The following is a 13,696-nucleotide window of genomic DNA, read 5'->3' as shown; positions in this document are numbered from 1 at the left end:
TGTTCATTTCTTTATGTCCCATGACAATTTTCCATCCTAATCTGTGTCATGCTATGTTAACCCTGGAGCAAAGACTTCAGAACCAAGACTCCCTCCTTTACATGGCTTCATCGTTCCAGCAAATCAATACCTACAAGAGACTTTTGTTAGTATTGGTCTGTACCCAATATTTAACCTTCTGTTTTGCTGACTGAGGGGAATGGGGAACTTCCACTTTGATATTTGAACAAAACGCCTTCTGTTGGTTTATACAAACTTCAGTGTTTCAATCTTTTTTAAATGATTTGTTTTTCAGTTGCGTAACAACTATAAAATCAAATTCACAAAGTGTTTATTTCTGCAGGGCATGTGCGCCATCTGCTGACAAGGGATTTTAATAAAGGTCACTTGCAAACAGCCAGATTTTCTGAAGCTGTGCACTGCATTAGAATCTTTATGTCACCACAAATACACAAAGACTGCGTGTTTTATCACTTTTACCAGTATTATACCACTACCTATGTATTGTCACCAATTAAACTACTTAGGTCTTATCCTATGTTGGTCACAAGGTGGCAGAAGAGGTTTACTGGCATTTTACCATATGCCCTTGAAACTTGGGAGCGTCTTCTGCACCTGTTTTAACTGAGCCAAACATACAATTCAAGACATGGATGAATAAAGATAACCATGCTTTCTATAAGGAATGAGGCTCAACTATGTCCTGAAGGTCCTGAAGAGGGTCAGGTCCAGGAAACAGGCAATTTTACACTTTGAGGACATTTTTAAATTTCTTCCACAATCTGCAGCTGATACATGTGTAGGTATCTCTGCATGTCTTTCTATATTGGGTAATAAAAATAACGCAGGAGAAGCAAGCATCACTACTGAATTCTGCAGACATTGACTTGCCCTTGAATATATTTGTGAATGAAACTGGGCAGAGGAGCTCTCCCCCTCCTCCCCTCTCCTCATTTGGATAAATGTCACGGATTACCTAACGGGCGAATCAGTGTGCTTTTTTGTCATTAAAGAGGAGGTAAGATTGTCATTTTGTTGCCTTGGAGACTACAAATCAGCGGCATCATGCAGTATCTTCTTGTCCATTCCCAATGAGCGAGTTCGGTCGCTGCTGTCGTCATCAGGGCTGAAGGGCGGAGCCGCTGGAGTCACTCGTGCTCTGATTGGCTCCTTCGGGTTAATGAGCTGCCATTGAGGATTTTGGGCTCGTGCGGGGAGGAGGTGTGTCTGGGGCTGAACAAGCACACGCCTCTTACATAAAAACTCAACTCAACTGTGGTGTTGATCAGACGCACCAATTTTAAAAGCTGATCCTCGAGCCCTTTGGTGACTTTTCACACAGTTACTTTCGGTTGACGCGAGCGACTTGTGCTGTCTCTGAGGGGAAACAGAAACTGTCGGAAGTAGGAAGAAGCGCAGTGGCTGCAATTACCTTCTCTAATCAGCTAATTTAACAGCAGGTGTGAATTCATGTCTGTATTCTCCCCTCAGATATACTGGTGAGTACTCGAATCTCTAGACTTTTAACTGCACCAGTGGTTTGTTTCTGTGTCCCCGCCTCCTTGCTCTATAGCAAAGGAAATATACCACTTAATGATTTAACTTTGCACCTGACATGTAGGAACAATGAAGTGTATGGTTGTGGTGTGTTTTTACTTGGAGATGTTCCCTTTGTTGCTACACCCACTCTTCTTTCTTCCTTTGAGGTTTTCTTCTGTGGGGTGTTGCCCCTGAAACTGGAAATGTCATATCACAGATTGAAAAGAAAGAAAATTCAAGGGCCCCTATTTAAATTAAAAAAAAAAAAAATGCTTGAGGCAAATTGTTGTCAGCTTTAAGCTTCGCTTGTTGCATGTACCAATTCAGAAAGGTCATTGTGGTTACCTGGTGTTTTCATTTTCTGTTCAGGGAGAAAATACACTTTAACTCACTCCTTTTATTTTAAGCCAGAGGGCATGAAAGCTCACTGTCTGTGTCCTCAGGCATTTGGATGGAATATGACACTTTTCCATCCTTTAGTGCTGCAGGTGCAGTGCAATTGGAGGAGAGATGCCCTCTGCTCATATCTATTACTAATAGCTATTATCAGGATATCTTCCACCAGTCAGCACCAGAACACTTTTCGTATACGTTGTAATACAGTTCATGTTTCTTTGTTAGTTGAAGTTTGTTTGTGCTCTTATCCGTCTTGTGTTTTCCTGTCTGCTGAGCGACTTTGCGAGTAGCTTTGGCACGTCGTTTTGTGAGCTGTGTTTAAACCTCAGCAGGCTTCTGGCTGTCTCTACCAGGAAGTTCAGAGTCAACCTTTTTACTGTAACCACACATTGCTTTCTCGCATGTGTGCTTACTTACACTAGACCTTTATGTCTTTTAAACAGGGCTTTTATTACTTTTAAATAACTTTTATTTACAATTAAAGACTGGAAAAGTTCAAACATCCTTTAATTTGGAATTGTGTGCTGCTAGATTCGCCAAAGCTTTTAAATTTCTGCGTGATGGCTTCCTTTCCTTGTGAACAGGAAGACATATCTCTCCTAACAATAGCTGAACATTACCGCAAAAAAGCACTAATGGAAAACTTTCAAGTCCAATAGACTTTTAGTTAATAAGATTTCACCTCAGCACATGATGTGTTTCCAATGGCATCCTCAACCCATAGGAATCTGCATCCAACCAGTTCACTCCAGCACACCCCTTGGAGTGTTACTCAGTCTCCGAACCGACCACATACCTGCAAGCTGTGTGACTCTGCTGGCGGAAATATTGGCCCCCGTTACCGCACAGGCTAAGATTTATGACGGCAGTAGTAAGAACTGTGGGGTGGCAGCAGAAGGGGAACAATGTTGATAATGCATGATGCAAATACCCCTCTTGTGCAATGAGATTGTTGCAGAGGCCACATGTGGGCCGCTTACAGTACAGGAGCTAGCATGGCCATGGCCTTTTACAGTCTGGAGACAGGTGGATGACAACCTGGTGTCATGCTTTAGGTAACACCTTCATGATGTATGGTCACTGTATAATGATGTTGGGTAGATGTTTTACAAGGCCAAACTTGAGGGGTCTGCTAAAACACAGTATGTCATCTAGCTTGTGTATTTATCTGCATAACAAGTGGTTGTAATCCACAAGGTTAAAAATACAAATCTTACATTGTTCATTCTCTTATATGGTTGTGAGTGGTGGGGTGATTCCAACTGTGTGCTGGAAAGGACTTTATTGATTAACTCTTGGTCATGTCTTATGCAATTTAGCTTTTAAAAATATTGCATAAGCTTACTCTTGTTGGACTGCAACAAGAACCATTGTTTTTATGATTTAATACCTGTAGAATGTTTTCAATGACTCAAATTCTAAGATGATGTGTTCAAAATGCTGGTCTAAGAAAATGCCAAACCAATCAAATTTGCTATCATAGCCAGAACAATCATCACCAATTAGTTAGGAAGCTTGAGCCAGGGACACCTCATGGGGATTTATGCTTAGAAATGACTCGTGAAATGTTGCAGAATAAGTGGATTAGTCAACAAACAGTTTAGAGCTGTAATCTTTCCGATATGTGTTCTGGACATGACCAACTGGTCTTATTCCTATGCTGACCTGGCTGGACGTGGCATTAGGAAGCTGGCAGGACCAGGTGTGTATTATCTGGACTGGGTCAGGAGGTAAAGAGGTTAACGGCCATCTGCCACACCAGCCTCATACAGAAACCATTGACAGCCATTTGTCTTAAGTCATGTGTCTTGACCAAGCGGCAACCTCCGGTCTCAAAATATGAAGCTGATGCGGAAGTGTTATAAACTGCAGTTCATTGAACGTCCGCTTGAGGCTGGCTGCAGAAACACCGGAAACCACATACACACCCATTCAAAGAAAACGATCTTTGCAGCATTAATAAACATGTTTACAGCCTGGTTCAAAAAAACTGCTTGGGTCTGAAGAGCTCATTTCTCTAGAGGCACACTCTGTACAAGGGGTGGATTTTTTTTTTTCTAACACGACGGTTCAGAAGATATTAAGATTACGAGTTTTGCCCATTTTAAGGACATGGCTGACTTGATTGACAGGCGGGAACACTGTAGCTGTTGGCTAGGAGGCTCAAAGCCTGCCTCTTTACCTCATACTAGCTGGACAGCAGTTAAGTTGAGTTCAGCATCCAATATGACTCCTGCCAACAATTGGCTTCAGAAACACATGGGTGAAGTCACGGATACTTTGTCAATTATTTATACAGTCTATGGTCTTGACGTTGACATGACAAATGTGTGGTCTTTGACATAGACTCTAGGCAACAATCTGTGGTCCTTGTTGATCTTATGTAACACATGTCCAGGTTGGTTACTTATAGAACACTTAACACCTCCTCTAATAAATAAGTTTTCCTTTTATGAAAGGGACACTGTGTCCTGCTAACTGACACTTGAAGCAGTAATGGATGCGCCTGTGGTCGGTTTGTGTTTGTTTCCTTCCAGGTCGACTTGTTACTCCTGCACCCCCATTTCCTCCTCATTGTGCCCCTTTATGTTTTATTAGGCCGATGTTCTGTTATTCTTAGCCGAGCAGGATGTTTATACGATCCCCGAACAGAAATATGACTGGCAAGGCCTGAGTGTTTATCTTTCTTTCCTCTCTTCCCCTCTCTTCCTCCTCCCCTGCTCAGGTCGTCACTGTCACCGTTCATCCCTCCTTCCCCTCCTCTGCTGTTTTTTGCATGCCTGCCTCACCCTCTCTGTTCACCTCCCTTGCGGATGAAATGAGTTCAGGAGCAGCCCCTGCTGACATTATTTTTTTCCAAGTTAAACCTTGCGTATCCTTCAAGGCCAGTCTTTATTTTTGGATATCCGGGTATTGTCTCAATCAAGTATTCCGTGCTGTCTGACCATTGCAGTAAAGGTCACAGCGATTAGAGCAGGAGCCTTTTAATTTTCATTTTGTGTGCTGTCTCACACCCAGCTGTGATATCAGTGAGTGGTTTATTTGAATTCAGAAATAGAAAAGACTGATATATTTTTGGCCTATAGAGAGAGTTGAGTTTTTTCCTGGAGGTGCCTGTCACTAGTATATGTATTACCCATAAAGAATATAAATAATGGATGTAGTATCCTTGATGTCACCCATCTGTTTCTTAAGCGCTGTTTTGAAGCCAATCATTGCCAGAAGCTATATTGGAAATGCTGAACTCAACCTAACTTCTGTCCAACTAGTGTGAGGTAAAGAGGCGGGCTTTGAGCCTCATAGCCAACAGCTACAGTTTTCCCGCCTGTCAATCAAGTCAGCTGTGCCTCTCATGATGGAAAACTCGTAATCCTAATATCTTCGAAATTGCCACGTTATGAAAAAATGAACCCAGCGGGAAATGAGCTATCCAGACTACGCTCATATTTTGTACCAGGCTGTAAACATGTTTATCAGTGTTGTAAAGATCGGCTTTTTTGAATTGGTGTGTATGTGGCTCGGCCCCTTTAGTTGAGACACAGCTGGAGAACCAGAAAAGATGCTCACTGCAGAGGTGTTCAACTCTAACATGTAACATAGTTAAAGCACTATTTCCCTCAATGATTTCCTGACTATGTCCACAATAATCTTTCCAACTAAGGCTGAATTTGTTCATTTTACATTTTTACGGAGTCTACATGAAGCCTGCAGTACGTCAACATGGCCGATGATTCTTCAGGAAGTTGTGGATCAACAATGCAGAAACCTAGAAAAGACAGAAAGCAGTGTCAGGAATCATTGAGTTCTTTCTGCACAGACTGGACAGAGCTCATTTTGTTCTCATTGGTAAACTGAATATGAGACTGTTACTCTAACTCAAGAGTTGCAAGAAGAATAGCCTGTAGTTAGTCCATTACATAACATAAAGGTTGATAACATTAGAGGAAAATATCACAAACAAACATGTTTTTTTTGGGGTTTGTAATTCTTGTGCCAGTAAACATGGAGATGTCGAGAGCACTTCATGCCGAGGTATTTTCAGCATGATGAGTTTTGAATGAGTCATAAAGTGAGACGAGAATATTAAGCAGCGCTTTACTTAGAAATTCCACTGCGGGTGTCATGTTGTAATGGCAGATAAAGTATTATAGGTTTTGACATGGTTTATTTTTGAAGAGACTTCTGTTTGTGAAGCGTATCAAACACAGAAATTAATCAGTTTCCAGTTTGTTATCTAACACACTTTGAAGCCTGGGTGTTTTTGGTGGATGAATAAGACTGTGGTGAATGGTTGAATTAATTCTTTGGAAAAGGTTTACATAATCGCTCCTTATTTTAAAACCATATTTCAATCAGTAAGCGTATAATTTTCCATCATTCTGCTGTATCCAAAAATAAATGTTTTTTATTTAAGATTCAAAGTAGGTCAAGTGAGGCCCACGCATCTCTTCCCAAAAAGCAAAAAACGCAACCATTGACTGGGATAATGTGAGGATGTGAACGAAATGTGTGTTGTTTTCTTTGTTCTGTGTGGCAGTGACCACACAGACCACAAGCCTGTGGCCGCTGACCACAAGGCAGCAGGCTTTAAATAGGGAGCGTGAGAAGGCTGCTCTGCATCTCATCTCAGGACTGCGTCTATGTCAGGCCTGGGACCTGCGTCAAGTATTTTACTTTTTTAAAATCTTTACTACGACAATGCTGGATAGTGAACACACCGAGCATGGATAAACAACCTATCGTTACTTTCATCTAAAATGGAAAGTTTGGCCGAGCTTTGAAACAGAGAGCATCAAGTTCCACCGGAGTCAAATACCACAGCACGCCCCCAGTACACTCTCACAATGACTGTGCTCTCTGGTCTCTACTGCAAGAGCACATCATCCTGTATTTAGACACGGCCACCTTATGCAAGCATGAGCTGTGCAGCTCTGCAGAGCACAGCAGAGCACAGGCTGGATGCTAGGTTGTGCTGCGGTCATGAAGTGCTGAGTTTGAACAAAACATGTGCAGGTAAAGCCATGACGATGTGAGACTCTTAACGCGTGTGTTTATGTAAACTTTGATAGATGTTGTGCTTGTTGGTTTTACACTTAGACTTTCCTCCTTTTACAAACTAGCAAGTCACTTTGGAGACCAAACTTATATGATGAGACTTTTAACATCTAGATCACGAGTCAGCAGTATCAACCTTTCGAGAGACAGAAGGTTGTGTGTGCACCAAACATTTTCTCTTGAGATGTTGATTTCATACACAGAAAGACAAAGCACACCATGCTTACCATCACACATTATTCAATCGTACGTTTTTTTCCTTCATCCCTACAGCCCAGTGTTTGTGCCCGGCCGAGATATGACTGAGGTGATGATCAATAGCACCCCCATGGAGGACATGAGGCTGAGCCCCAGCAAGGACAGGCTCTCCTTCCAGGTGAGAGACGCACACATACACACACATGCAGTAAAACATCTCTACTGTCCCGTATCTTTGCACTTTCATTTTTATAAGAATGGCGATTTAATAGAAACCTATTCATTATTATTATTATTATTATTGAGTCAGCCTAATGTCAGAACAAAAGGAAGCAGCAGATGCATGTTGGGTAATGCAGTTGGTAAAGGGTTTGTGGTCAGTTTAAAGTTGTAGCTTTTTACTGGGTTAGACTTTTTTCTGTCGTATCTAAATCTCAAAATCGAAGGCCAAGCTTAGTCATCTGTAGGAGGGACTGCTTATCATCAACAGGCTAACAAGATAACTTGTAGTTTAAGTATAGTAACAGAGATTATTTACATGTCAGTCTTGTTTTGAAATTATAGGTTCATATTCCCAACAAACTACTCATACTTAACTTAAGTACAGTGTTTAGAAAACACAACTTCTACATCCCTTGTTTTTCAGCCTCTCTAATATGTAAGTAAGAGGACATTGGATGTTGCAGTTTCTTACAACATGTAACACAAACAGAAAAGGGAAACATATAAGAGAAATTGTGTGTTATTTGTGGAGCTAGATACAAAAATAAACCCTGCAGATTGAGAAAGACGAGAGAAGCTGCCATCAGATGTTTTTGACGTGGAGCTGCTGGCAGCTTTGTTTCACTGTCAGCTGAACAGGACCATCTTGGAAACACAACTACTTAAACACACATCTGCTGCTATTTTTAGTGTCACATAGGTCATGAGCGGGAAAAAATAATTAAGGGGGGGTATTTTCACTCTGAAAACAGTTTCATCATCTTAAACAATAATGTTTTTTGTCAAGTCCAGTCATGGATTTAGACAGGAAGTAGGTCTCATGGTCAGTGAAGCTGCATCTCAACTGGTGGACCAGAGTAACAATAAGGTCATGGTTACCAAAATATTCTTGAGCATGCTCTATCTGCTGAGGATCTTTAATCTCACGGGGCTGTTTTCTTTTGAAAGACACACAATTTATATTATCTTTATAGAATTTATATTCATACTTTCATAAATGTAACACCATTGTATGCTAGTGCCATGCTGCATGTAGTTTTGGTTTCTGAGGATGTAGACTGACCCAGAGGAAGAGGCTGCCTTCTTCCCCTCACAGTTCACACCCCAGCTGTGAGTTTGTCTGAGAGGATGAGAGGAGCGGATGAAGAGGGGGGAAATGGGAGAAAAGGAGGCTGCTGCACCATTTCCATCCCTTCTCTGTATTTCCTCATCCTCAAGACCCCTACCTCCTTAGAGAATGTCTCTGTGAGGCAGTGATGCTGCCTACACTCACTCTCTCCATTATGTATGCCTTTGACATATTGTGTGACCATTACGTTCTAGCTGCACTTTTAAAAGGTGTTGGAAATGAATTTGACCTAGGAGTGTTGAAGGACGAGCAAAGTCTTACTCATGTACTGATTTGTCATCCCAATGTCATGATTCAGGCGTATAGTATGCTCCCTCCACACCCCTTAGAAGATCCTAAAATAGCCTGCATTGTGGCTGGCTGATGATGTGTCGTCGCTTCCTGCCACTGGAAGTGAAACAAGTTATGACATGTGTTAGCGAGGGGTCCAAAGGCAAGGTCATTCACTGCCTAACTCCCCTTGGTGCTGACGCACAGTGAGGATTGGCGATGCAGGCCCGGAAATGCAGATACAGACAGGCTTTAGAGATGTACACAGAGAAGCTCGCACACACAGTTACACACGTCCAATCACACCTCTTGGCGTGGCTATGTATGCAGCTGTTTTCAGAGGATGTAAAAGCGGCTGATAGAAACGTACATGCTTTCATAAGCTGACAGTCTCACATTCACAAGGAGTATTTATAGCTTTTTGTGTTTTTCCTCCCCTCTCATCTGTCTCCTGTGGAATTCTCGGACACAGCTGGATCCCGTCTATCTCTTCCCGTCTTAGTCTCTCTCCTGCCTCATCTAATTCTTTCTTTCCACTCGGCTCTTTGCCCAGACAGCGACATTGTTGTACCCCCCCCCCCCATCCCCCCCCCCCCCCCCTTTGCTCTTTCGTCAAGTGTCTTGAAGTGAAATATGCAGGTCTAAAAATATTCATCCACTTTATCCAAACAACAGCAAAATTGCTGTTCTTGGACCAGGAGTGGCAGGCTTTTTTTTTTCCCTCTGGGCCGTTTCTCCGGTTCCTGAGAACAGAGAGTCTGAGGTTGATTTCCAGTCTTGCCAGGACAGGGAATGCGTGTAATCTCTCCTGTCAGAACGTCCCTCATGCCCATCACTTTATATCCAACAATTGTGAGTGCTACGCTGCGTTTACAAGGGAACCTATTGGTCTGGATTTGTAGATAACTCTGCTGATTTTCATGATCTTTCCTAACCGTTTTTCAAATCTCCAGGGGAATCTAAAGCATTCAGCTCTAAATGTGAACTTTTATAGGGATATTTATGTTCTGGTAAACCTTTCACCTTTTTGTGTTTCCAGCTTACTGTTGATTTGAAATGCCACGATTATGCTCTTGTATAATCTTCTGAGTAGAGGGTGATGCAGTACAGGATGAGTTGGTAAGCAGCTACTAGCTGCTTGGCCCAATGCCTTCCAGAGCATTTAGATTAAACATGATGCAGCATTTACCGTAAGTCTCACTGGACATGCCTCATTTACCCATACAGAGCCACTGATGTAACTCCTGCTTGTGCAATCTTTTTTTGGGGGGGGGGGGGGGGTGAGCCCCTACGTGGAAAGCTAGCTCTGCTGTTGGAGGAATGTGGGCGAGGCAAGAGCAGGTATGCCACTGGGGTTTTAGGGAAACATTTCCTGTCACCGATGTTTAGACTTCACATCACTTCCTTTGCAGTGTTTAGCCTTCACATGGTGTCTGCAACACCTCTGAAAGACTCAAGAGCAAGTTCTTGTATCCCAGAGGCTACCATATTCTACCATACACTTGGAACTGATGATCACAGATTACCCACATTGTCTAGCTTGCTTTGAAATAGAGAATGGTCTACTCTTCCTGCTATACACTTCAGAAAGAATTCAACTCATCCTCTGTTAATAGTGTCAGATTCACACAAAAATCATGCCTGACAAAATGAAATGTTGGATTGATGCTAAGTTTTATTAATTCACTTATTGCCTTCATTTTTGTTGAACGTGTCGTCTAAGTTACATCTGGTGGTAACTGTTGGTTAGTGTACATGAGGAATAAGTTGATAGTATTAAACCTGATAAAAAGGCAGGTTAGCAATATTTGAGTGGTTTTAGTGAACGCATTAGTGCTAGAAAAAGTCTAGGGCCAATTCAACTAAGTCATATACTGGATTAATAACCAGAGTTTTATCCTTCTCATGTCTCCTCAGATATTCCCTGACCCCTCAGACTTTGACCGCTGCTGTAAGCTGAAAGATCGTCTGCCGTCCATCGTGGTGGAGCCGACAGAAGGAGAGGTAGAGAGCGGGGAGCTTCGCTGGCCTCCAGAGGAGTTTCTTGTCAGTGAAGAAGAAGAAGAGGAGGAGGAGGAAGATGACGAAGATGAGCAGAATCACGGCAGTATCCCAAACGGACAGGCCTCACAGAATTCACAGCATTAAAGCCTGTGCTGTAGCATCCACACTCTCTTGTTTCTTTCTGATAGACTATCTCTTTCTCCACACTGGTTCCACACTCCTCCAACAGACTCAGACTGCAGACACACATTCAGTGTCTCGTGATACCATCTCATGACACCAAAGCATCACTCCCACAAGAGAAGCAATACACACAAGACACACGCCCTCACATGATGAATTATCCTCCCGGTCTGCAAACAGACCTGAACAGAAAGGACACGCACACTCGTAACCCACACTTTCTTTTTACCATGCCTGTCACTGTGTGTGTCTCGGCCCAGATCGGATGTCCTGTTGGAAAGCAGCAGCTCTGAGCTCCATGGACAGCTCTCACACTGCAGGGGGCTGCAGCTGCTCTGTGTTATACTCCAAAATGGCTGGCATCATGACCCCAGAGACTGGCATACAGAACTATTGTGGTACCCGTGGGGATTATCGTCTTCAGTACACCGTCTGTACCTGTGTTCATTTTCTGGATTGATATGTTGATTATTGTGATTGCCACTGCTGTCCATAGATTTGTCTGTTTCTGAGAAGTGAATGTTTTGTGATTTGAGAAGTGGGTGTTTGTGTATAACTGTTAGTGGGATTTTTTGGTTCCCCTTAACACGATGTGTCCATAATACTTTCTGTGATCAAATGTCAGACAAAAAAAGCATCCTGGAATCATTTGAGAGTTGAGCAGAAAACAAACCAGCATGCCCTACTTTGCTAATGTGATCAAACTCATTGTGCAAATACTTGTTATGCAGATGGGGCACAGTCAATGTTATGATCCTGTCATTAGTCTCTTGTAAGCCTTCTGGCAAAACGTGCTTGGATGACAAAAAAAAGACACCATAATGTAAAGAAAGCAAATTATTTTTGAAAATGGTGATGTATTAAGGACTAAAATGTAACTTTTGAAAAATAAGTTGATAAAGCGATGTACAGACCCAATGAAGGATGTGTAAATACTTGTTCCCATTGAGCCAAACCTGAGGCCTTGTATTGCGCTGATCTTGTTTGTACTCCGGGTTTGGTTTCCTGTCAGACAAAGATTGAGAATCGCTCTGAGCTGTACACACCTGAACTGAAAGTTGACAGTCCTTTTAGTCTTCCTGTTCTTTGTTTTCTTTTCTTAAACAGCCATACTTTTGACATGAAGTTCAAGTCATAACTTAACCACACTGTAGGACAGAGTTCATAGATACACAAGGCAATATCTCTAAACTCTGTAACGCAATTAGTCCTGTATTTGCCAAAAGCTGTTCATGAGTAATCCTGTTCGTTCTCTAGTAGTATTGTCTGTCCTTGAATCTGTCTGTATTGCAGTTTCTAAAGTTGGTGTTCCTTTGCTCACTCTTTAAATCACCACTTACTGCTTGTGGAACAACTCATGCAAGTCATTAGTGGAAAAGACAATATGAAAAGCTGTTGTACAAGCATGACTGAGATATGTCTGTTTTTGTAATTTCTTGTTTGAGTGGCATTAGGGCTGTGTACAGAACATCTCTCTCTCTTTCTCTTGTGTCACCTACAGGTTCCACATTGTTTTTGTAAAGCTCAGGGAGATAAGCCGCCATCTTTTTTTTTTCTTTGTATTTAGACCACTTTTCTCTGTGACAACCACAGAGGCTGTAAATAAACATTTGAATTTGCTATCCAACTCTGTGACTCTGCTGTGAGAATAATTTACTTCAAAAAGTTACAGCCATGTTTACGGCACAGGATGAAGTAAATGTGTCTTTTACTGGGGCACTCGGAGTACTGCTACGAAGAGACTCACTTCTGTGTTTACTTTCTTTTTCCTTTGAGTGAACCCCCCTCTTTCACCCACTCACTTCACCTGCAGTGGTTAGAAAAAAAAACAGCAGTACTTCCTGCTCTGCATCTCATACAGAATCTCTCAACGAATACAGATGCATGTATCAAAAACATGCAGAAGAGAAAAGAAGCCACATGCTACATCCTGTCTTCAGCTTTCACACACTTAGACACACAAAATCTCATTGCTTTGAACACATCAGATTTCAACTCCTATTTACTTTAGAATATGAATATAATGTGGCCTGACACTATGGAGGACATTAGTTTGACCTTCCAACCTTTTGGGGATTTTTCTGGATTAACAAAAAGAAAAGGATAGCGCCGGGTATAAAATGCTGTGGAAGCAGCTCCTCACGCTCTTCCCATAAACACTCACCACAATGATACTAATAAAATGTGGTTGAGTGGAAAAGTTCTAATGGGGAACTTGGGGGATTTACAGGAATAAACAGAAAGCTTTGTGATCACTGTTACAATGGAAACTTCTCAGGTGATTTGCTGCTATGCACTATATGAGTGACCCATCAGGTCAAGTTTGATTACCCAGTACCAGGAGTACTCCATCAAAGTTACTGCTATAGGGTCCTCAGACCTGACAGATTTGCCAAGGTGGTACTCAGAGGGCCTTCCGGTCACTTCCTAGAAAGGGAACAATGAACTGACATTCTCTCCTGCTTCCTTCTTCCTAGAAATAATAGAGCAGAAATAGTTATTAATACCCCCCATTGCTGATAACGGTGGTGAGCAGCAGAGTGTCTGGTGGCCACTTCTTAAAAGGCAGGATAAGTAATGTCCTTTACCCCTTCCTTAATGTCTGCTCCTTGATCTAAGTGGAAAATGTCATGAGATCATGGAAAGAAGAAATCACAAGAAATTAGAAGAGGACAGACGCAGTTCCCTGGAGAGACTCAC

At 42.1% G+C, this 13,696-nt stretch overlaps 1 protein-coding gene across 1 annotated transcript; it reads left to right on the top strand.

The window, feature by feature from the left end:
* Window positions 1-1,210: 1,210 nt before the first annotated feature.
* Window positions 1,211-12,623, top strand: lbh (LBH regulator of WNT signaling pathway). Its single transcript, XM_034674850.1, has 3 exons — window positions 1,211-1,499; window positions 7,264-7,366; window positions 10,727-12,623. The coding sequence occupies exons 1-3, from the start codon at window positions 1,471-1,473 to the stop codon at window positions 10,955-10,957; spliced, it is 363 nt and encodes a 120-aa protein (XP_034530741.1). The 5' UTR covers window positions 1,211-1,470; the 3' UTR covers window positions 10,958-12,623.
* The last annotated feature ends 1,073 nt before the right edge of the window (window positions 12,624-13,696 follow it).

Source organism: Notolabrus celidotus, chromosome 22, assembly GCF_009762535.1.
Source record: "Notolabrus celidotus isolate fNotCel1 chromosome 22, fNotCel1.pri, whole genome shotgun sequence".
Lineage (NCBI taxonomy): Eukaryota > Metazoa > Chordata > Actinopteri > Labriformes > Labridae > Notolabrus > Notolabrus celidotus.
The sequence above is the reverse complement of the archived record's forward strand: the minus strand, read 5'-3'. Positions and strand labels throughout refer to the sequence as shown.

Excerpts from the sequence above, each read along its gene's own strand:
- lbh (XM_034674850.1), top strand. The coding sequence starts at position 1,471 with ATGTCTGTATTCTCCCCTCAGATATACTG. Across the intron at positions 1,500-7,263 it reads TTCTCCCCTCAGATATACTG|CCCAGTGTTTGTGCCCGGCC; the intron begins GTGAGTACTCGA and ends TCATCCCTACAG. Across the intron at positions 7,367-10,726 it reads AGGACAGGCTCTCCTTCCAG|ATATTCCCTGACCCCTCAGA; the intron begins GTGAGAGACGCA and ends ATGTCTCCTCAG.